This window comes from Micromys minutus (assembly GCF_963924665.1).
Source record: "Micromys minutus genome assembly, chromosome: 23".
Lineage (NCBI taxonomy): Eukaryota > Metazoa > Chordata > Mammalia > Rodentia > Muridae > Micromys > Micromys minutus.
This window is the reverse complement of record NC_137958.1, coordinates 22,127,965-22,152,854: the sequence shown is the minus strand read 5'-3', so window position 1 is coordinate 22,152,854 and position 24,890 is coordinate 22,127,965. Positions and strand designations below refer to the sequence as shown.

The following is a 24,890-nucleotide window of genomic DNA, read 5'->3' as shown; positions in this document are numbered from 1 at the left end:
CCCGTGAGGCATCCTTGTAGGCATGATCCCTAATTGGTCTAATAGGCCCTAGATTTGAAATCAACATCCCCCTAATTTCAGTCTCCTATTTTGCCTGTATAATGTGGTGTTTCAGTGCATTTTTTTTAAAGGCAGAGTCACACTATGTTGCCCTTGATCCTTCTGCCTGAGCCTTGTTTCAGAAAGTTAGAGAGGATGGTACCTCCTCTCTTCCAACAGGAAGCCTCACCCCATCAGTGGCCCTTCCTGTCAGCTATTCAATTCTACTCTCTGTCATTCTCTCTTATTACACTTAAATTTTTAACTCACTCTGTTTCTACCTGGGGTTGACAGCTGAATTCTGTAGTTTCCTCTCTCCCCCTCTCTCTCCTTTTCTGCTCCTTTCCTCTTTCTCCCTTCTTCCTCCTTCCCTTCTTTTTTTCCCTTTAAATTAAGGGAAGAATTCTAGGGCTCCCCATATGCTAGCTGAGTGCCCCATCACAGAGCTATACCTCAACACCTATTTTCTGTTGTAAATTAATTTCATGTGTCATAGTGTGTGTGAGGCTTAGAAGACTAATTGTGGAATTAGTCCTCCTACTTTCAAGGTTTCTAGGTAGTGAATACATGCTGTTTGTTTTGGTGCCAAGTCTTTTATCCCTGGTGGGCCATCTTACCTAACCCTGACCTAACTTAGCCTAATACTTCCTTTTCTAATCTTCCTGTTCCATAAGGAAGAAATAAGAAAACCTTTTTCTATATTTAATGAATAAAACATTCACAGATATTCAGCCTCCTATTTCTCTTTTACCACATTAAAGACTCCTCTTTGGGTTTATTATATAAGACAGTTTGAATTAAACATTTGATCTATTACCTTATATGACTTCCTTAACATTTTCAGTAGGCATATGCACAAAACATTACCTTAAAACATATAAATTGACTTAACTCATTTTAGCTGTTACTTTTCTTACTATACAGCCTATGTAATCAGATAGAAATGTCTGCCAGTTCTCTTTCACCTACAATCAGTATGTCAAGGTCACCGATCCAAGGTCAGGTGTGTCCTCAGGGAGAGACTCCTTGACTTCTTTCTTCAAAAACATAATCACAGCCACATCTTCTGCTATCTGCTCAATCTTGTGCCTGTTTCTATTTTGGAGTTGTCTGTCTTATTTATCACTTGGGCATCAACATTATCCTTCAGGGTTCATACACTGCTTGTTGCAATTTCCACCTTACTCTAAATGTAAAATCCTAATTGTAAGTGGCAGGCTCATAGGTTAAAGTAGTTTGGGGAATTTTTGTTTTGGCAAGCAAAAATCCTAAAATGTTATTGGCATTTCAGTGAGCTGATTTTATTCTGTGTTTTCCCCTTAGGAAAAAGATGACCACTTTGAGTCTGTTCAGCTGAAATCCTCCAGATGCCCCAATATATGAAGAGATAATGCTGTAGCTTTCAGGACCCCCATTAGGACTTGTCCTCACACCTGACATGGCTGTGATGTCACAGAAGAGGTGTGCCAGCGAGAGGAGGAGGCAAGAATGCTGATTGCCTTATAACACGTCACATACTTTGTCAAACCACAGAAGACAGTTGATGTGGGTCTCACTGAAGATGAAGCTTAACTCAGGAAGAGATTTAGCTGTAAATACACATAATTGAAACCCAAGTTTAAGCCCACCTATGCACTGCTGATGCATGCCATATGATTACTGGGTAACTTTAATTCTTTATACCGTCTACATACAAAATGTGTGTTGGAAGGCAGACATAAGCATATGCCTTGTGTTTCCATGTTTGTCTTGTTCTTGTACTTTGGGGGAAGACTTGGAAAGAAATTAAGTTATAATTATTTTTGCCTTTACTTCTCCAAGACTTGAAACATCATTTTTATTAAAATGATGAGCAAGATGAAAGACAATAAATTTTTATAGGGTATTTTCTCTTGACTTCAGAAGACTAAGGAATTAGTAATGTTTTGTGAAGTTACTTACTTGGGTTAGCTAAGGTGGTCATCACTTTTAAAAATTCTTTCCTTGTTGGAACTAGTATGAGAAAATTTAACTAATGGCTTGAAGGAATTTTATGGGATGGGGTGGGAGGTGATAAAAGCCAGGAAGAACCTCAATAGTCCATTAATTTCAACAATCTGGCATTATCAGAAGTCAAAGGCTTGAAGCATTGGAGTGTCATTAACGAACAGAGATTGGAAATCACCTTCTTTAGCTGCCCCCCTGCACAGTCTTGAGCAAAGAGACCTTAAGCACACACAACTGAAGGTCATTACAAGTGTCATCTGGGCTTTCCCTCCACATCAGGTACCACCTTGAGGTCTAGAGGCTTTTATTTTTCCTTTGCTAGAAGACTTTGAGGATTATAAACATCTTGAAGATTTTATTTTTAAGCCAATAAGGAAGAAATTCAATTTTTGAAATGGATACACTTGTATTCATAGTAAGAATCTTCTTAGCAATGTATTGTTCCTGTTTGAAAGCAACCCAGAAACTTGTGACCTTTCTTATGATGGATTATAAGTATTAGTGTGACTTGAATATTATTTTTGAAAGAAGTTTGAAGGTGAATTTGATCAAGTTTATGTAAACTTTTAGACCTGGGAATTAGAGTATCTTACCTATTATTGATATAAGATGTTCTAGTTTGTTTCTAATAAACCAATAATCTTTACAGATCTTAATTCAGATATTTAAAAAAAAATGATTGGCTGAAGGAGACAAAGCATGCGGGGAAGGTTCTCATCATGTGTTTTGTCTGAGCTGTTTCAGTGCTTGTAAAGCTTGATTTTGTGGATGGTGTAGTCTTTATTTTTGTGAAAAATGGGAGAAAATGAATAAATGAATAATTGTGCTTATTGGCCAGTGGGTAAACCACTAGATCTTTTTGCTACCACTAAAAGAATGATTGTATGTGTGCGTATATGTGTGTGTGTGCATATACGTGTGTATACGTGCGTGTGTATGTATGTGTGTATCTACGACTAAATATGAAAGTATGTGGTGTTGTATTTTTGTTTGGCATAAGACTGAAGAGAATGTTACTTAGCATAATTGTTGCATTTCATTTCTTGAATATTCTCAATTATTTTGGCTTTGCTCATTTTTGTCCCAATATCAGAATTTTGGCATGCCTTTCTGTACTGTAAGCAAATTTAACCAGAAGAGTAGAAACACATGCGAAGTGCCACTCAGAGAAACCTGTGGAAACATACAGACTGGACAGAGTCAGAAACCCTTCTTCACCTTCTCCTGTGCTCAACATGTATGTTCCAAGCCATAGAAATAATTGGGATTTGTTCCCGGGTACTTCTTCTTTTCTCTTGTCACTGGACGAAAATCCCTGACATGTCAAAAACGCCTTAAATTTTAATGAACTCTCTGAAAATGCAGCTGATATTGAAGAAGTTATTTTATTTTATTTCTAATTTTAGATATTAAATAGATTTTTTTGTCAGCTCAGTCCCCATCTTTGGATTCCCATGGCTTGTCATTTTATTCTAAGAGCTGAACTGTGCCAGAATATTATGAGGAGAATATGCAGACCAATTTTAGCTATAAAGTTCTGTTTAGTTTTATGTATGGCCTTTGACAAGCCAAGTGAATTGTTGAAAGCTATAATCAAATTATTCTGCTTCTATGACTTATTGACATGTGCTCTCCCCATCACCACCAATGATAGAAAACTACAATATTATTTTTTTCTAAAAGGCATACTTTGGAGCCTTAAATACTTCATTAAGTCAACTGTTATGTATAACATCTCTTAGCACTGTGTCAAAACATATTTAAGTCCATTTTTTATGAGATCATGTCTTCTATGGATGCATTATATTATGCTATTTAACAATGTCAAGCAATTTGGTATATAGTCACTTGATTTAAAATACGGAATTCTATTATTATATTACTGACATTTCCCCTCTTTGGTTACTAATCATCTTACCCTTCTTAGGATTAAATATATTTCACAGTACGTTGTGTAGAGTTTTGTCATTATTTTTCTTCCCTAAAATGATGGTTTTATTTAGTATGGTGGTGGAAGAATTACTTGAGGTTTCTCTTGTGCTGAGAAACAGTCAGTTTGCTTGAAGTCCCATCTGGCCAAGTGCCATTTGATGCCTTTTGGGAACAATTTTTTCCCATGGCTCATAGTCATTGCTAATGGGAGACTGATGTGTTTCTATTTTCCTCACAACACTTAGTTGCTTGGTTAGTGTGAAATGTGCTTCTAATATTTATGTCTCATATTGATAGATGTCTTCTGAGGGTGGCAGGCTGGCATACAAAATAGATTCTTAAGCTGTGGTACTAGAGAGCTTCCCCATTTATTTATAGCATCTGTTCATGTGGGGTGCACCTCAATGTCCAGTTTCAATATGAAATTTCCAGTGTCCTTTAGTTTTCCTTTAATGATTGTTGGTTCACCAAAACTTCCACTTTCTTCAAAGGAAATGCCAATTAAGACCTCAGTCTGGTGAATTTTCCTTCCTTGTAATAACTCTCAGAGAGAGGCTTTTATTTAAGATACGTTATGAGTTCTGGCAAATGGTTGGGCAGTATTCCCTCTATGTCAGATAACTGGTTTTAAAATTCTAGTGTCTGCTTTCCAAATAAAAAGAGGAAACCAGTAAGCATGTTGCAGAGAAGGATAGTTAATGGTGAAGTTATAGTTCAGACTCTTTGGGGCTTTTCACAGTTTCCCACACAGACAGTCTATTGCACCCAAAATGCTCACAATGGATGACGCAAGTCCCAGCTGAGCAAACATGTGCACTCAAATCCTGTAACGACGGATTACCTTTCTCAGCCATTCCTCACATCTGTCCTCTGTGATGTCCAGAAGCTGGCTTGCCTCACACTATAAAAATAGAAACAGCTTTCCTTCACCATGCCAAACTTGGGTGGGCAGGAAAAATCTATTAATATTTAAGCTAGAGAAGACACAGAGTATCATAACTGTTCAGAAGCACAAGGCAAGCAGTTAGCTTGCTTGTAAAAGTTTTTCTTTTTTTTATGAATAGAATCTACTATTTAGCTTGGAGATTCTTAAACTTAGAAAGGTTTTTGCAGAGATGATTTAATCAGCTTTACATTCTGGAAAGATGAAATGTTGTTACTAATGTGGGGGGAAAAGGCTTCTGAAACTATTTTTTTAATGGCTTGCATAAAAGATTTTTACATCTATTTTCCATACATATTTTGAGTGTTCATAAAAATTATTTCTAGGGATCATATGGTAGAAGGTGAAATTTCTAACTAAAAACAAGACTTGTATCAAGGATAGAGAAAATGACAAGAGCTGCATGTTAACTGCATGTTTAGTGTTCTGACAGGGCATAAAATACAGTGAATACAAAACCGAGCCCTCCGAACTAAGGTTTTCTTTTAGACACGACCTGATTGTCTTGCTTGAAGATCCGAGATTAGCTTGGCTGTGAGAGGTGTCATCTGATACTGCAGTCCTCACAGTCCATCAGCGGAAGGAGCTGTTCTCTCTCATCAGCTTGCTGAGCCACTGTCCCAAGCAGATGCTCATTCAGAGCCTGCTCACAGGGTGCTCTTGCCAACTGCAGTCAGAGTGCAATTTGTTGTGCTATTTGGTTGCTCAGCCTCCACACTAGCTCTGATCTCTGGGAATTCAGGTACTTACTTGAGTGTGAGAATCCAAGGACAGCTCAGCACCATTGTTTTCTGCATCTGGTTGGCTAGACCTAGATTACTTAGGTTGCTCATTCAAATGCATATAGAGGAAGAACAAATCTAGCTCTCTTCCCCCCACCCCCCAGGCCAATCTCCTTGGCCTCTATACCCCTGTTCATTCTTTTTAGATTACTAAAAACAGTAGTAGTATGGCTTACTTAATTCACATACTGTCTCTTATGTATTTAATTCTAGACTTCATTCCTTTCTTCACATATTTTCTCGTGCATGCAAAGCAAACACCAGTTGATTTATATCCACATCTCTAGTTTGTGCTTTTCAAACGCAGGAACTAGATGGACTATATCTCATTTGCCTTTCTGTTCTGGGCTCAATAGTGGCCTCTCAAAAATATGTCCACATCCTAGTCCCTGAACCCTGAGAACACTCTTTTGTTTTAAAATCAAATCAAATCAAAACAAACACCGAAAACAAAACAAACGAAAACAGCAACAGCAACAACAAACGGCAAGCAAATGGCCTACTGAGAATGTCAAGGGGATAAGCATCCTGGGATATCTAGGTCACTCTAAATTTAACGACAGATGTCATTTTAAGACACAAAAGGCAAGACAGACACAGTGGTGAGTATGATATGAAGACTGAACAGAGTCTGAAATGATGTGGCCACAGGCCAAGAAACTGTGCTAGACAAAAAGGATGGGATGAGGGGTTTCTTTGAATCTATAAGGCAGCCTGGTCCTTCTGACTCCTTCATTGTGACTGAATAAATTTTTGTTGTTTTCAACCACATATATTATAGCATTTCCCCAAATCATCACAGGAAACAAATATACTTACTCTCTGGCCTGTATGGGACATAGATTTTACAGATAAATGTGTTCTCAATATTTAACCCCACACTGATAAATTATTTGCAACCAGAAGCTTGGTAGAAGCAGGGCAGTATTTAGTAAGATTAATGAAGTTTTGTCTTACTCATACTATTCATGACTTATTTTGGGTTAATAAAATATTTAAATTCAATAACAATTCTGTGGGCTGGAACATCATTCCAAGGACTTGGGAAAGCCAAGGGAGGTAAGATCACCAGGATTTCTACCTCCCCATTCATCTGTGAAGGGCAAAAGCAATTTCCCAGTGGGATTATTAGATGCTTTTTAGCCTGTTTTCTACTCATTATGGTTGTTTTGAACATCAGAGCCACCAAATCTTCTCTGGCAGGTCATAACTCTATATTCAGGATATAGGGAAGCCTTCGACTTAGTTGGCAGTTCTGGGTTGTCATATAGACCTGGCTTTAAAAAGACAATATGTATATATTATCATGAGCTGGTCTTGTGTTTAAGGTGTCTCATCCCTATGATCTGTAGAAAAGTGAAATTCCTCTCACAACCCTCTCTCAGGGCTCGAATCTGATTCAAAAGATGCCTGAAGAAAAGTGCAGTTAGACAATTCCTTCCAATATCAACCAGAGAAGGTGACTCGATATCTACATATTCAAGTTTCTTTGCGTGATCCAAAAGAACAAACTGTTATCCACCGTGGGTGAAAACCTTGAAGGTTTGATTCTGGCTATCTTCCCATTAGTACAGATGCCTTTTATTTTGTACTGAGAAAAACGTTCTGTTACACCACATGACGTAACTTTAATATACAATGTAGAAACTCACTCCAAATTAGTTACAAGAACCTACAAAAGACATCATAGGAAAAAGGTTACCTAATATTGCCACTGTAATTGTTTTTTTTTTTTTGTTTTGTTTTGTGTTTTGTTTTTTTGTTTTAGTAGACTCCCTGTCAGACCTTGTCACCAATGCTCAGCTCTGTAAACAATAGTTATCTCCATGTCCTGGGGGAGGGGCTGTTAATGGGGGCCCTAAAATCAGCCTAGAAAGTTGTAGCGCATCACTATATACCATACAGTCCTCAAAAATAATTTATTGTTCTGTTTCTAAGAAAAAAAAAAGAAAAGAAAAAAGAAAAATAAGGGGGGTACTAGGGTTGTTGTTTTGTTCTGTTTCCATGTTCTGGAGCAACATGTGAGCATTTTGTCTAACAGCCTAAAAACATGAGAACTGAACTGTGTATCACAATCACAGAGATGAGGTGGTGGAGTCCAGGACTTCCCTTCCGTTGCACACTGTCGGGACATATGTGCTTGCAGAGGCTGCAAAACAAAGTGGGACACAAGACTTAGTTAAGCAGGACACTTAGTTAATGCCATAAATATTCCCAGACCCTGGGTTAATCTTAGGTTAAAAACCCCATTTTAACATGGCTTTGGAAAATGCTTATTGATTTATGCTATAGTAGATACGCTCTGCAAATACTTCTTCTTGTTTTGTAGCCGAGATGTGCCTCTATTCATGCCATGACTCTTGGAAAGGGGATTTATTTATAAGGATAATCTTCACTGAAAGAAATCTCTTGTGGGTTGAAAATTAGACTTAATAATCTATAAGACGGTAAAAATACACTGAGCAAAGTGAATGGCCCTATAATTGTCTTACAGGTGATTAGGTTATTTCTTGGGTCAATAACTGTCATAAGTTTTGTTCTTTGATCAGGGGTGAATGGCCCCAGGAGCACTGTGTGAACTGGACCGCTCAGGAAACAGGTCTGACTTTACTGTGTGTGTCCTATGGTCTCTGCTGGCAGCTGGAAATGCTGAGAGCTCTGGATCCCTAACAACACTTGAAATGAAAGACATTCCAAAGAGAAGGTGCTTACTTTTGTTATGGCAATGGTGGCCACACTGTGGTGGTGCCAGTGTCAAAGAGTATGCTCACTCGTTTTTTATAACATCCAGTTTATCTCAGACATATTTCCATCTATTAACATCTTGTTACTGGCGTTTTTATGTGACGTTTGTTCACATAAAATATTTATTTTGTCCCTGATGTCTTTTCATTGAATGAGGACATAAGCAGGAGCCTCATTCTTTATTGGGATAAAACCATATAGTCAAGAGAATCGGTTAAAGTGAACTTATATCACCTTTAATGGCTCTCCATTCATGCTAACACATAAGCTCGTGACTGGAACTGGGTCACCAGAACAAGCCTGGTTATAATGAAAGCATCTGCCTATTCTGTAAAAATATATGAGTTAATTTCCCGACGTGCTCCTGTTCGATAGCAGATACGTTATCAAACATGTTTTGCGTATCGTTTCATGCATAGCACATCGCGCAATGTTCCCATACGTTGCTGTTTACATAGCAATTTCTGTAGCCACCACAGTGAGATCAGAGCTTCTGCAGCATTCTGAGGGGGCAGCCAATGGATTTAGGGCGCTGACATCATATAGCAGGTCCACAAGCAGCCAAGCTGAAGCTTTTTAACTAAGCTTGAATCAATATGAAAACACATTTGAAGTCTATGAACTGAAGTAACTGGAGCCATGTGATAAGATCAATCTTTGGTAGAAGCAGTAAAAGGAAAGGAAAGAAGACGTGAGTGAAGTAAGCTCACAACACAGATCACTGGACGCAGACAGAATGCTCTGAGCCACTGGTGTGAGCTTTCTGAGAACCCTCTCTCTGCTTAACATCTTCATGCCGATACTCAATAGTCATTTCAAAATTGGTGTCCAAAGAACTCTTGATTTTTGTGTAGCCCTTCCTCAATCAACAATACCTCTCCTCAGTAAAGTGGTCTTCCTTCTAACCTAAACCAGAAGTCTAAAATTTAAAATTCAGGCTGGATTTCTTTTTCTCCCTCCCCCGCCCCTCTCCGTCCCATGGCAACCTACATCATAGAGTTCAATTAGCTCTAACTTCACATTCAACTACTCCCATCTCTGCATTCCTGTCCTGGGTAAACACTAATAACTCATTGTCTGTGTCCAGAGACTGAGAGAACTGAGAGATAGCTACTTCCGTTCCTCCTTCATGCTTTCTACATGGCAACAAGACTACAGTCAGGTCTCCATACCTGTGGTTCCATATTCATCGACTCAATAGTCCACAGATTGAGAATATTCAGGGGGAAAGAAAGCATCTGAGCATATTTAGAATTTTTCTTGCTATCCCCCAACAACACAATGCAATACCTATTTATACAGTGCTCACACTAAATGGCTGTGATACGAAATCTAGAGGTGATCTGAGGTTCACTGGAGATGTGCATAGGTTGTGTGAAAGTACTGCTATTTTATAAAAGGGCCATGTGCATCCTCAGGTTATTTATGATGTGGGTGCTCTGAAGCCAATTTCCTAGATACCAAGGGGCAGCTGCATCTTAAAATATTATTCATTTACATACACACTTCCAGTGGCTTCCCCAGTGGTGCTTTAACTTGAGTTTAGAAATCCAAATAATTGGACTGGGACTATCTTTCTGGGTTTTTTATACATCACACATATTTTTTCTCCCCCTCTTTGCTTTGTCCTCCAAATAGTAATGATGCCTTTGCCATAGTTATGGCTTCTACCAGGAAGATTCTCTGATCATCACGTGGCTCCTTCGTGACACCTACACCTGGGATATGACCTCCTTATAAAAATGGTCATCAGCCAACTCAGTCTAAAGTATCCCTCTGTCACATCACCTAGCTTTAAAACTCAGACCTGCTCGGATGTTGCTTCCAGACACCTCCTCCCCAACTTCCCTCAACCCCTCCTCCCCCTCTTCTTCACAATTGGTCAGAAAATGCATAGGAGCCCTGTTTATCTGTTTCATTATCATTGTTCAATATATTCTGTGAGGAGACCGTCAGCAAATACTCCCAGAGAGATCATATAAATCACTTCTAAGAAGCACGAGGTCAGTGGGTATTTTAGTAAGGAGTTGGCACACTTGTGAGGTCCGTGGGCAGCCTTGTTAGGACAGGTGATTTTTCTGCTCCTCCTGTAACACTGAGGTAAAGGTACCAGTTACCCTGGCAAAGAGCACTGGCCGAGGGTCCTGGTACCAGGCCTGCTGCCTTCGACATTTTGACTCATTTCTTAATCTTCTCTGGGATCAAGTTGTATTATATCTTTGCAGACTCTTCAGAGATTGAAGAGGAATAACAGATCATGAAGGTAAGTTCCAAAGGTCTGACATGCCGATGCCTTTGTCTCCCTCATCTAGTCTCAGGCCCTTTCTATGCCTTTCTTGAGGCTCTTTCATGAAGCTGTTCTGACGTTCCCAGCCTACTGTGGAACGTGATGGAACTCTGTCCTCTGAAGTACGTACTTACGTGAGCCTTGCCTCCTGCATTCCAATCTCACCAATGGGTTGCATTTGACTAGACAAGAAATGCAGCGTCTACAAAGGTAGCTAGCTGCATGGCTTCAAATAATTTTCTACTCTATACTTCATGGATATCTCCATGATGGTCCACAGAGCACTCTGAGTTTGTCTCTGCTCCATAGGGATAGCCATGGGCACACCCTCTGCCAGAATGTTTTAAACTCTGAGGAAGAAAGTACAAATTCAAGATCTCACAAAATAACAACCGCTAAGATTCTCTTAATGGACTTTCTGGGGGAAATTTCCTCCAGACCCTGTTTAGTGCATTGAAGAGATCTCCACTATGTATCTTTTTGCTTTTTTTTTTTTTTTTTTTTTTTTTTTTTTTTTTTTACTGTTTCTCTGTAGCTTTGGCCACTGCATTTTATTATGAAAAAAAAACCCACTTTTTACATATGCTGCTAAATATAGTAGGAGAATTTATTGTTTCATGAGTTTACTATCTCAATTACTTTGCATTTCATAAATATTTTACATGTGCTTCCCATATTAGCCCATCTGTTATTTCCCAGGGTAGTAAAATATGTGGAAAAGCAAAATGCTATCTCTCGCTCTGTGTGTATGTGTGTTCTTGTAATGAGCCTTGCTATTGTTCTGATGAACTCATGAGGTTTTTAATGGTTTAAGTTCAGCCCATTTTCCTAAGTGTGGCTAAGCAGATTTCTAGAATTGTTCATTCAGGCTTCTTGCAGGTTTTCTGCAGAATTGGGCTGAACAGCAGCTGTTCGCTGCTCTAGGCTACAGTGGTACTTCTTTGTCACTCAAAATGAAGAGCAGAAAGGGCGGTAAGAGACTGTGTGTGTTCCACCCTTGATCACAAATGGATAATTTACACTTATCCAAAGACACATTTTACTTCATGGATGTCAGGCAACATTGATCAGAGCAACCATGTTTTATCTCCTGACATGAAACCCACTGTTCTCTCACTAGTCACTCATAGTCACTCATTGAATGATTATTCCAGATGCCAAGCCTGTTTGTTAACCGTCTAGAAGACTGGCTTCCAGGATCAAAGTCTTAACTAACTCTTTAACTTATCATATTTGGGAGGAAATACATTTCTCAGCAGAACAGATATTCCTGTTTGCTTTCATTCTTTCAACTCTCTTGTTCCAAGTGATGTCAAATAATTTTTCCAGGATATTTGCTTGTTTATATATTTGCTAAATAGTTAGGGAGTCTAGCATCTGTCGGCTGTATGCTTCTTTGTCCTCCTCCTTTGTCCTTAAATCAGTTTTCTTTCTCATCCTTTTCATGTTACTCATCCCATCTAAAGTTCATTTGGTGACCAAGATGTGCTGACTGGCAGAAGCATTGCCATCTTTGTGTTGTGGATTTTTCAAGGGGAAGGCAAATTGTTCATTGTTTGGACAATGGGGGTGATTCTAGACTGAATTCTCAGAAAGTATTTACTGCTGCTGATTCAAATCGTGATTTAAAACTATTAATATCAAACAAGGTGCAAAGTAAAGATACAGTTTCCAAATGGGAGTTTTAATTCTACAAAAGCTAAGACCTCTTCATTCTGAGAGACAAGACTTGGAGTGTAAGATATGTCGTGTTCATTGCTTTTTTGTTTGTTTGTTTCTTTTGTTTTGTTACTTGTGATGCAATTTAATTTTATATGAGTTGAGATTCCACTTGCCCTTAAACAACCTTTTTTTACCCCATTGTTACATCATGATACATATTTAGTCATATTTTTTTTTTACTGCCTATCCCTCCAGAAGTAGAGAAGTGGATATCTAAATAATCATGTGGTAAATAAAAAGGCTCCTTAACTCTTCACTTTAAAAAAAAAAAAAAAAAAAAAAAAAAACTAATTCTTATCCACCTTTGAGTTGGACAGCACTTTCCTTTCCTTTCCTTTCCTTTCCTTTCCTTTCCTTTCCTTTCCTTTCCTTTCCTTTCCTTTCCTTTCCTTTCCTTCCCTTCCCTTCCCTTCCCTTCCCTTCCCTTCCCTTCCCTTCCCTTCCCTTCCCTTCCCTTTCCTTCCCTTCCCTTTCCTTCTCTTCCCTTCCCTTCCCTTCCCTTTCCTCTTCTTTTCTTTTCTTATCTTTTTCTTCTTTTCTGTCCTAAGTGTAGATTACAGCTCATTCAAGTATCAGAAACTCACTCACTGAGAGTCCATCAATGTGAGGAGGTGTACCTAGGGATCGGAATCTGGAGCTGCATGTGTTAAACTCAAGAAGACTAAGCCAGACACTTGCTTTGTCTGGTGTAGCTAATCTTGTTAAATCCACATTCAAATGGTATACAGCATCTAAATATTTTATTAGTTTCCATTTTTATCAGCCAAGTCTGAGCCACCAGTGTCTAGAAAATGTAGTAGACTCAGTGACCTGTCTGCTCCCTGTGTGGCTGTCTGCTCTTGTAGACATAGTGATGCTTGGAAGACCAGCTCATGCCACACCTCTGAAAGAGCCTAGGGTTGTCCAGTTTCTTTCAGTAGAAAAGCAAACTATTCTACAATGCTCTTATTCATTTTCTTGTAGCCACAGTGGCTTCCTTGGTATAGCCTGCCCCCAAACTTCGAGCCTCTCCACTTACAATAACCACACCTTCAGTGTCTTTCTGTCAGGTATCAGCATCACTTTATTCCTTTGTTTCCTTCATGTCTTTGTGCAAAATGTTGCCTGAGCAAAGAAGCCACCCCAGCCATGATATAAACAATGGTCACTTTTCCATCTTCTTTGTGCCAGATGGAATTTGTCAATTCCCCCATGGGATCCTTTTTGTTTTTTTATGTGTCTCACCAACTGTTTACATGATGTCTTATCAGTCTGGCTGTGTTCCTTCAAAATGACTGTGAGTGTAGGGTTGCTTCATCATGACCACAGTTCCCTATGCCTAGAGGTGAGTTCTAAGCTCAAACATGTTTCTTTGGTGAATGGATTAAAGATTGCTTATGGCATTTGCACATTTCCTGGTGTGAGGACCCTCTCTGAAACCTTCTGCAGTCATACCAGGTGAGGCAGAATTCCACACACGTCTCATTGTTTCCCATGTGAAAATATTTTTTCCTCCTTTATGGTCACACAAATATCCCCATTTACGGATATTCCAGATGATTTCTTTTAAAGTGAAAGAGAAGTGGCAAAGGTAAACTAATAAAGCAAATTGGTTGTTTGCTTGTTTTGTTCTAGGGCACTCATCTAAAACAAATTACAGACAGTCATTGACAATGAACACAGTTTCTTTTAAAGTTAGCACATTCCCTTAAGTCTGAACATATGCACTGTTCCTGAAGACATTAATAATTCTAGGGCTTCATGAGCTGTGTTTGACTTAGGTAATTCTAATATAATACTTGAGCTTTTGGTTCAGGAACTTGTTCTGTGTTGCTTCCTGTTCAAATATACAACACAGGAAGGGAGAAGATGTATGTAATTTAATTCAAAATACTTGCTTTTAAAGGACCACCTACTGAGTGAATAATATTCCTTTATTTGTTCCCATCAAGTTATTTTTCTGAAAACATTTTGAGTCTGCCTTCAAGACCATCATCCTTTGTCTCTGTGTAATATGATGTTGTGGACATCTACAGTATACAGTGAATATGACTATAGTGTTGGGCTTCTGGACATGAGGTGGCTTCTATGACCACGTTACTAGAATAAGATGCTGCTGAGTGTGGATCTGAAAGAACGTTTTAAACCGTTCATTTTTCAGATGCTAAGATTCACATGATCAAAGTAGCCTTCCTCCCAACCCCCACTGAGCCAAGGTAGAAAATCTAGAGAGGCCAGGAGAGTTGTTGTCAAACATCTTTTGAGAGTTTTATTTATGATTTTATTTACCAAATTTCTCAAAAGCATCTATGAGTAGGGGAAGACCTTGGCTTCCTCATTTGGATTGTAGTTATTAGAATAAATGATCCTTAATAGCCTTTGCAGTTCCAGTCTCTGTGATCATTTCTTTTGTAGAACATTGTAAAGAGACTAAGGGTTGGAAAAGAGTTGGAAATGAGGCAAATTCAATGACAACAGTAAGCAGGAGGAAGAAGAGATAGATGCCTCTAGTAGTAGGTTTACTTATGATCCTCACTGAAGGAAGATGTGGAAGAACTAGACTGAAATTCTCAGCTGTTGTGGACTTTTAAAAGGGAAGAGCAGATTGACATCTATTTGAATTGGATGCACTTTGTTTATTTTGCCTGCAAGCAGATGGCTTAACTTTCTGAGTGCTCTAGGCTTCTCATGCATTCTCCACTGATCCTGTTTACAACATAATTCTGCCTGTGGTGGGGATGACTGTCAACTCACTGTGTGTTATCAGTAACTTCCCCATTTGTCTGACCAGGCCTTTACACAGTATCATTATGGGATTTTTTTGAATCTCCAGTATATATATATATATATATATATATATATATATATATATATATGTGATACTATTACTTTTCTGGCATTGCTATGTAAAGAAGGAATTTGGGTATCATATGGCATATCTAAGTTTATAGTTACATTCAGATTTCAACAGTGCTTTGTGCTCTGCTCATTAGAATGCTGTCAAAGACATAATCATTAGTAAACACAAGTCTTTATTCTCTTATGTTTGCTTTCTCTTGCTGCCACTCTGTAGATATTTAGGCAATGTCTCTAGGAGACTGTTGACTTAATCTTTTTATACTATTTATCTCACTTTGTAAAGTAAAAATACTTTGCAATAAAGTCTCGTTTCTATTAGTGGAGCAATTCCCACATTACCACAAAGACAGCCTTCTGAATAAAATTTGGACAGAAAAAAATCAGTCTGCATCTGGTTAAAGATTTTCTAAGACCCAGATCTGGGCATCATTAGTTACTAGAAGGCTCTTGGCTGAGTGTAATGATAATGACATTTCTATATGTAAATGATCACTTTGAGAAAGAGGACTATCCATTCCCATTGAACCAAGTTTGCTTACTTAATAGCTCTGTAAGACCAAAAGGCACACTTCATTTCTCACCTCGATGCTGATGTATGCTGGTTCTAAACCATTTGAGTGCTGTCTGTCTGACCTGCATAGCTCCCCAAAGGTTTTGCTCTGTATAAACTCAAATATGTCTAGTGCATCTCCTTCAATGTTGTGCTGTTCCACTTATACCCCCAGAATATTTTCTTGATTTTTTTTTTTTTTTTGTCTTTGGGAACAAGCTCTAAGAATTCCCTTTCCTTCCAAGCAGAACAGAATAAAGAATGGCCTCTTTCCTTTAGAATCTCACTATATAAGATGCTTGCTTAAGTGGTGGCTGTAGGGACAGCATTGCAAAGATGACTTTAAGATGTCAAGATCTCCTTCCCTCAGGAGGAGCAGTCCTTATGAGTGGCCAGGTGACTCTGTTCTCAAAATGACTTCAGTAAAGAGTCCTAGAGGGAGGCTCGGAAACAGTTGTGTAAGAATGTGACTAGTGGTTTTCTAGGTAACAACTGCATAGGTATGTGGCCAGTGGTATCATGGAGCGAAGCATGGGGGATTGCTGCTGTCTGAGCCCAGGGTCAGTGACACCCTGAAGGCCATGAAGTAAACTCTCTCTGCGCTGTCTGGTATGTGATGAAGCCAACAAGTATGCTTGCTGTTGAACTCTCAGATGCTGCCTCTTGGATTACCTCCACTGAAGAGCTAATGTTTTCTGTTACAAACGGATTTTGCCTTTGCCCCAGATCACAGGAATCAGAATATCTGGAGGGAATCAAGAAATCTCTACTTCGAATACGTTATTTATATACAAACAGATGGGAGTCATTAACCCATGGGTCAATTAAAGGAGAAGAGCTATCTATTTTTATTTCGACTCCCACTGTATATAATGAGACAGATACAAACAAGCAGGACCTTTAGCCACAACAATATACTTATATTATATATATATATATATATATATATATATATATATATATATATATATATATATATATATGTATATAAACACTTATATATAAACACAATAATTTGAGTTCCTCCAAAGGCCTTTATTCATAGCCCTTCTTCCATACTGACTTCTGAGTTTGGTCATACTTTTCCTGTTACTGATGACCTTAGCTTCTGGGAACAGACTGACCATAGCTCCAAAGTGCTATGCTGTATCTTCCTGCCACCTTCTCACCAAAAGACAAAGTGGGAATTAATGTGGCTGCACCTTCAAGCCACTTTGGCCCCTGTAAAGAGTTCAGCACTGAGGTCACTTATGATTTGGAGAGTGTAACATCATAAAAGCAACCACAGATTTCGTGGGAGTTGGGTTAGTCCCTTTTGGTCCCTTTTTAAAATATGGGCAGGTCGTGTCCTATCCTTGAATAGATAGAGTGCAGGCTATCCTGTGTGGGTTTCCCAGATGGCAGGTTTTGGCTGCTGCTTTCACAGAGCATGCTCTCTGCAAGCCAGAGTGGGGAGTCTTTCCAGGGTGCTAAGCATAGGTGTGAGACTACAATACTTCCTCCAGATCTACCCAGTCTCAGCAGGAACACCACAGGAGGATGCCAAGAAAGGCATTCTGAAGCAGATGAACTGCCCACCCAAGGCCTGGCTGAATTCCTGATTCACAAAGCCAAGGGAGGTGATAAAAGAGTTGTTTTAAACCCTTTGGGCTATGAAACTTGCATAGAAATAACTGAACATTGAAGAGAGGGACAGATAACCCTGCTTCTTCTCTATCTGCTTCCAGCTATATGTGGTGTATTTTATCTATGGGAGAAAGTCCAGAATCAGCAATAGCATTAATTACAATCACCTAATGGAATATGTCATCAATATAGTACTTGCTGGAAGGGGAAAAGTTACATTTGTCTCTGGAAATCTGTAAAGTATTGGTTACAGGATCCTCCCTGTCTCCTTCCCTACCACAGATATGAATATATAAGCAAGTCCCTTTTGTGACATGGTGTTTTTATGTAACCTACACCCATCTCCCATACACTTTCTATCATCTCCTGATTGCTCACACTTAGTGTACTGCACGTAGCTGGTATACAGCTTTGTTAGAGAAAAAAAAAATGACTGGAAAATTAGTCTGAATATATTTAGAGATTTTTATGCATCTTCCCCTCGAATATTTCTTGATCTGCAGTTGGATAAATTCGGAGATTTAAAACCAGTGGCTGTGCTCACATTCTAAGTAAAATGTATGTTATACCTAATGGATTCAGAATACCTTAAGAGTTTGCGTAATTTATAGAATAGCACACTTCACAGTTGTTAGCATTCCTTTTGTGTTCTGCTGAACAGTTACCTGGCAATAGCCAGGTAAGCCTGTTCCTCCTCTCTCCACTTGTTTCTGGCTGGCCTCTTCCTCCCTCCCTCCCTCCATCCCTCTCTCCTTCCCTCCCTCCCCTTCCGTATTTCCCCTCTCAACTCTTCCTCCATTGTCCTAACTAAACTCAATTCTATACTATACCCATTGTATGGTTGGAACCTCAGGGGAAGGGATGCCTCCTCATGGGCCTGTGAGACACCCCTCCCACCCCACCACACCCTGCTCTATAAAACTTATCCCGATCTCTTGTTATAAAACTCAGCATCAGTATTTGGAAGGGAAATGGTCATCGGCTGCACTGTCTTCAATCTAGAGGAAACAGGCCCTAAGATGGTAAAAGTTTGGCTTAAATTCGTATATGGCTGTAGGTCAGTAGCAGGTTCATATGCAGAAGTGGAGGTTATAGATCACTTGGATAAAGATTATCCACAGATCATGAATAATGATTTGGAGTTAATAAATACACTTTATCTGATCAATGCATAAACCTCTTCATCATTTATCCTCATGTTTGTTTGCTTTTGTTTTTGTTTTTTTTTTTTAATGTAATACATCCTAAGACTTGGTACTTTTATTTTTTGGGGCACACTAAATCTTCAGACTCATTAGCTGACTTTATCTTTTATATTATCAAGACACTAGACACTAAGCTTCATGAGTTCAGGGGCCCTGTCTTACTGTAATGCCCCAAATTAACCTGTAAGCCCCACCTGTCTAAGGACCAGGTAACTTCCTGGAAGGCTAAGAGTTGCAGTTCTTGGAAAATAACAAAGTCACATAGGAAAGTACAGTCACCTATGGGTTTTGTTCATAAAATAGGTGTCTTTGGCAGTGCCACTTAATCTGGAAATTCCAGGGAGTGGGCCTGACCCAATTCTATCTTTTGGTCAGTGTTTAATATTTAATGAAGCTTGCTTGAAATTTAACCCAAAACAATGGAATTGGTTTTTCTCCAGCAAATCTCAGGATTAACATTTAATTACTGTTTGTACTTGATGCTCATAGGCCACTTGAATATGGAAATATTGGAGAATTTAACACGTGAATTTCATGGAAGTAGCTTTAATTTATTGAAATGGAAAATACTTTCACTTCAAGTCAGGAAAAACAAAGTCGACATGCTCTGAGTTACTGAGCTCTTGTTATAGGCCAGGCACACAGAGGTGGAGCACACCTTTAACCCCAGCACTTGAGAGGCAGAGGCAGGCAAATTTCTGTGTTTCAGGCAAGCCTGGATTACAGTGAGTTCTAGGACTTTTGGCATTTCCTCTAGTTACCTAGCAACAGCCAGGTATGAGCCTGGCTCACATATAAAAGGACTGCTTGGACTTCTCTGTATGTCTCTCTGTCTCTGTGTCTCTGTCTCTCTCTTACTCTCTGTCTCTCCATCTTCTTCTTCTGTCCCCACATGTTCCTGGCTGGCCTCTTCTTTCTCTCTCTCCTCTCTTTCCCTCCCTTTCTGTCCCCTTTCTCTGCCCCTTCTCCCCTCCCCAGACCCCCTTCTCAGGTCCCAAGTAAACTTCCGCTTATACTAGAACTGTAGGATAACTGATACCTGGGGGGAGTGCCTCAGCATGAGCCCCTAAAGGCACTCCATCCCACCACATCATACCACATTTTATAAAACATAACAATGGTTGTGACTCAGATTCTTAAATTTGTGGATTCAGCCCCGTGGGGTAAGCCTACAGCCCTGGACCTCATCCTGACAAGCAACTCTGTCTTCTACGCAGGAGCACCTTCCCCCCATCTGATAGTGGATCTCTCCATCCAAACATTGGCACATTGGTAAGTTTCCCCCTTGGTCGTTATAAAAGCCCCACTGGTCCTGAGGGAACGACTGTTGGCTCACAGTGTCTCACTAGGGACAGGGAAACAGTCTTCTTGGCTGCCGCTGGCCATTCTTACTGAGGCCCCCCCCCCCCCCCCACCACCACCTTAGGACCTCTTCCCTTGCATGAGATCTCTCTCTCCTGAAGATTTCGCTCTCCTTTCTCTCGAAAATCCCAGTACTGAGTGTTCTGAAACTTCCACTAGCCTTGATCCAGCTAATGAATTTCTTCCTTTCCATTCTGGACGAGCCTCTATGACCTCCCCCAGCCTCTCCAGACTCCTCCCGCAGCTCCAGGCCTCTCTCGCTGGCCTTCAGCCCTCCAACCGCTTGTTCTTGCTTCCTGCTCCTGCAGCTCAAAAACAACTCTCCAGATTTTTATTTTGGACTTAGCTTGCTCTGCCTACTCTTCAACTTCTACTCTTTAAATTTTATTTCTCTCTGATTTCTTTCCGTTCTGGCCTGCACCAGCTCTAAACCCGCTGAGATGGGAGAAGGGTGAGACTGGATTGTGCTCGGGAGCCTCTGCAGCAGAGGCTGCGGAATTGGGAGGAATCTCCTCACATTCACAGCCATTTGTCTCCTTGCTAATATGTAGCTACTACATGCTTCTCTAAATAAATGTTGTTCCATTCTGGGATGTCACAGACACGTACGTGCCTTGCCACCCACTTTGCTAAGGGGCAGGCAGAGCTATAGTTTCAGGGCCATAGAGGCTATGGTGTTAATGACATCTAGGTTGAGAGCCGTCGCATGATCTTTGTTGCGCAAGGTCCCAGCTTCACTGTCATCTTGATTGAGGGCAGCAGCCCTACCTGAAGAAAAGCTCTCTGAAGACAGTTTTCAGTTGAGATAAGGTTTTCATGTGGTTTCTGTCCTGCCTCGGTTCATAGTAATTCTAATATTACTTTAAAAGTTTACAACATTAAAAAGTTGAAGATCACTGCCTTAAAGGTATGTTTTTGCTACTGTCATTAAATAGCAATGGAAGCTTGTATTTTTAGAAACTAGATTTCTATAAGATACACAGAGAAACCCTATTTTGAAAATTAAAAAAAAAAGACTTAACTATGTTGTTCCAATAATAAGCAAAAGCTTCAAGCTAGCTACATACCCAAATAATTCTCAGTTTTCTTAGCTACAAACTAGAACTTGTAACATTTGATAACATGAAGATAAAATAAATTTGCAACAATTAAGCTACATTAAACACAGAATTACAGATGAGTCTCTTTGCTATTTCTGCATTTTGAAATGGATATTGTGGAAATTCTTAATTTTGCTGGAAAGTACTGCTTCCTTGGTTGGGATAAATTAATTAGTGCAATATTGTTGAAACAATGTGCTCTGGAAATGCTCTGGAGATAACAATGAGAAAACGTTGCTTTGGGTAGGCATCTACATTAAAGCACTAATTTGACCATTACTCCCTTAGCTTTCAGAGCAGCCGTGGTTTGGTATAGCTGTACTTCTCAGTATTTCTGTGTAAATGAATAGTTTACTATTTCTGAGGTGAGATTTGATTGGGTAAATAATGCAATATTCTTTTCAGGAATTTAATAGTTTCTACCATGTGTATTAGAACATGGTACTAGATCTGGGTTATTGAAGTCTGGTTATCACGTGTCTGTTATGACTTAATGACTATGTTAAGTTGTTCAGATCAGTCTCCAAGATCCAACAGAGCTTTGAGCTATCAACAGACCCAAGGGAAACTGCTATTCAGACTAGGGTGGGTGTCACCGTGTCTTCCTGATGAGAGCCGGTAAGCACTTAGTATCAGCAATAACCCTGCATGCTTTCTGGGAGAGGTAGCATGGTACTGCAGCTAGGTATACTGGCTGGACACCAGAAGTACTGTTGCTTAGTTCTGACTCATGGATTTTCAAAACACATAACCCTGTTTGTGGTTCTTTATCTTAAAAGTTGTGAGTATTCAATAAAATATCACACACACACAAACACACACACACAAACACACACTTACAAACACACACATACACACACACACACACACACACACACACAGAGCATAATGCCCTTCACCTAAAGAATCCTGGGTAAGTGATAGTGTCTGTGAATAACATTATCTCTATTGCCAGGGTATTTGTTGCTGTTGTTTGTTTGCTTGCTTTTGTTTTTAATCATCTGAACTAGGTAGCAATAAAAATTTTGTTTAGTTAAGAAATAAACACTGGGAAACCTGAGAACTTAGTAGAAAGTGTGTGGATCCCTGAGTCACAGTGGTTGAGTCTTCGAGCTAAGGATGGATATTGCGACTCAGAACATCTGTGGGCTCCCACCCTGTCAGTCTTCCCTCTCCTGGGGAGAGGTTGACCTGTCACAGTTGATACTTTGAGAAATTGGGGTCACTAATGCACTTGTTGCCCTGTGGTGCTGAGCCAGTTTCAAATATTCTTTCTAGTTGTCTGGGGGTGAAATTCTGAAGCAGTCTTTTGCCTCTGGCATTTCAAGACCTCCCTCCCCTGTGGCTCCATTCCCCTCTCTCTGTCAGTGAATTTCTCCTACTTTGTACCACAAATTAACTTAAAACGGAGCTGCTTCAGACACCTCTGTGCTTTAGAAGACTCTAAAGTCTGAATCATATTTTGAAATAATAGTGTTTCGGGTACTGGCCGGTAGGGGAGAGGACACTGGTCTGAGGAGAGAGCCTGGAATCCTGTTCATGTCAGCCTCCTAGCTGCTTTCAGCAAGGAGAGGGAGGAGAGGAACTACTGCCAGCCAGTCAGGAGAACCTGTGCTAGCACTTTCCGAAGTCCTGTTATAGGATGTTAGTTGGATTTTACTGTGGTTAAAATGACAGGACTACACAAGTGCCCTCATTGAGAAGATTCTCCAGACTCTTAGCTTCCCCTAGTTAATAGAAATGTTTGAACTTCTGAAAATGGGTGGTACTAGCCAGTAGTCATTCCTCTGAACATCTCTTTTGCACTTTTTATGAACACGTGTTTGACATTGAGGATTCTTTAAATAACCCCCTCTAGTCACTGAGTAAAGTGAGTCAGAGGGCAAATTAGAGACACGCCTAAGGCATCTCAAAGGACTATTGCAAAAAGACTAGAAAGCTGATCATATTGGCTACACAATCTGGTCAAAAAGCTTAATTGAATCAATGGGTTGAATGCCTTTCTTCCTTTATAGACTCTACCTGGCACCCAAATGAAATGGTGACTCTTCTGCTCTGTGCTGTAACCTTGGCCCATAGCTCAGTCTGATAAACACTCTAATTTAATATACAAAATAAAACGTATCCGTGCCGATCTGAGATACTTTTTGGGGATAGACATGCTTTGTTGGGTCCTGATGTCCCGGCTACCCTATCGATGAATGAATTGGCATAGTTCCATACTTACACTGAGAGTATGTGGTTGCAGTTCCACTGACGCTGAACCTGTTGAGGTGAAGTCTGTGTGTGACCACGTTCTTCTGGGGTTGGAAGAGCACAATGTGCACCTTGGGGGCAAACAAACAGCCCAAGACCACGAAACCGCTCAAGCTAACGGAGATACACATTGTTGTTGTCTGCACCTACAAGAGAGGTTGGCTAATGAGTGTCCGGTCATAAATCCCATCATGTAGTCAACTAAAGAGAACACTGAGACAGGCCCAAGCTAGACAATCAGAATCACTCATTACTCATTTCATAGCTAAGTTTGTGTGCTAATTAGGTTGAATCTTCAGTGTTTGGGATATTCATGCAAACACTGTTTAGACTTTCAAAGCAAGCATCGTTTGTGTGGGCTGCTCCTCATGGCTTGCCAAGGCTTTGAATAGACTTTCTTGTTTTCTTTACATTTGTATAATGATATTTATGCAGAATCTAAAATAGTAAAACATAAATATTCAGTCATGAGGAGACTAGATTGAGGGGGGTGGTTGTCAATGAGCTGGGCTTCTTCAGAGGTCACTTGTCCAGTTCCTCTGGTGAGTCACATGATTGAAATTCTGTGCTTACCTGTCCCTCTCTGGTCTATTTTACACCAGCCATTCTTATGGCTCCGACTTTATCTCTAAACTCATAGCAACATTTGACATTAGTAATCATTTTCTTATTTTGGCTTTCTAGACATATCCTTTGCTAGACTGGGTGATGGTTCCTGATCCTTTCTACCTGAATGTTAAAGTTCGGAGTGTCTTAGACCTCGAGTTTTTAAAATCTCACCTTCAGCATTAAGTTCTCATGACTTAGATACCTAATACATTGTTTATATCCAGACATTTACTAGTTCAGACCTAATCTGTATGCTTCCAGATTTTCATATTCAACTGTCATCAACACATATTATGTTTAGCATTTAATAGGAATAAAGGAAGTATGTATAACCCAAGTTTGATCTTCTTTCCTAAGAGTCCCAGCCTGAGCAATGACAGACGTTTAAAAACCTTGGGAGTCATCCTTGATTTTTTTCTACTGTTCTTAAACTCACTCATTTAATCCAACATCAGTTTCTGTTGGGAGATAATAGTGTATGGGGCTCATGTTTCTACATATCTCCTAAGCAAATGTGCTACCTCTGTTCTGAACATGCTTTTCATGATAGTCAAATAAAGAGCTTAGAGGATAGAGTCTACTCCCAGTGCAAGAGGCCAGCATCCATCTGTGTGAGAGGCGAGGCTCAGAGTCAGCTGTGAATGCTTACAGTCTGGCTATTGCTATTGATGCCACTAAAAAAGTCTTTTTTAGTTTTTTGTCAGTATCAGTGAAGCTGGTGGGATAACTTGTTGTCTAATAAGTACAATAAAATATCATAAATTGCAGTCTCTGGCAGTTTTGGCAGTAAGGATGGAGTTCTAACTGAGATATGGCTTCTTACAAAAGGAAGTATATGGGTCCCAAGGGCCAAAGAAACTTCATAGAAATCGATAGCAAATATGAGAGAAAAACTGTATGGCCAACCT

The 24,890-nt window shown here is 39.7% G+C and overlaps 2 protein-coding genes across 2 annotated transcripts in view; one reads left to right on the top strand and one right to left on the bottom strand.

Moving 5' to 3' along the window:
• ELAPOR2 (endosome-lysosome associated apoptosis and autophagy regulator family member 2) overlaps positions 1–1,422 on the top strand; it is a gene marked incomplete at both ends in the record, with an annotated part of 155,411 nt that extends 153,989 nt beyond the window's left edge. Inside the window, one exon of the mRNA XM_080936073.1 lies at positions 1,363–1,422. Coding sequence (XP_080792199.1) covers positions 1,363–1,422 — 60 coding nt within the window. The remainder of the gene's footprint in view (positions 1–1,362) is intronic.
• Positions 1,423–7,757: 6,335 nt separating this feature from the next.
• GRM3 (glutamate metabotropic receptor 3) overlaps positions 7,758–24,890 on the bottom strand; it is a gene marked incomplete at both ends in the record, with an annotated part of 92,062 nt that continues 74,929 nt past the window's right edge. The window contains 2 exons of the mRNA XM_080936162.1: positions 7,758–7,831; positions 23,345–23,519. Of these exons, the coding sequence (XP_080792288.1) occupies positions 7,758–7,831; positions 23,345–23,519 (249 nt within the window). The remainder of the gene's footprint in view (positions 7,832–23,344; positions 23,520–24,890) is intronic.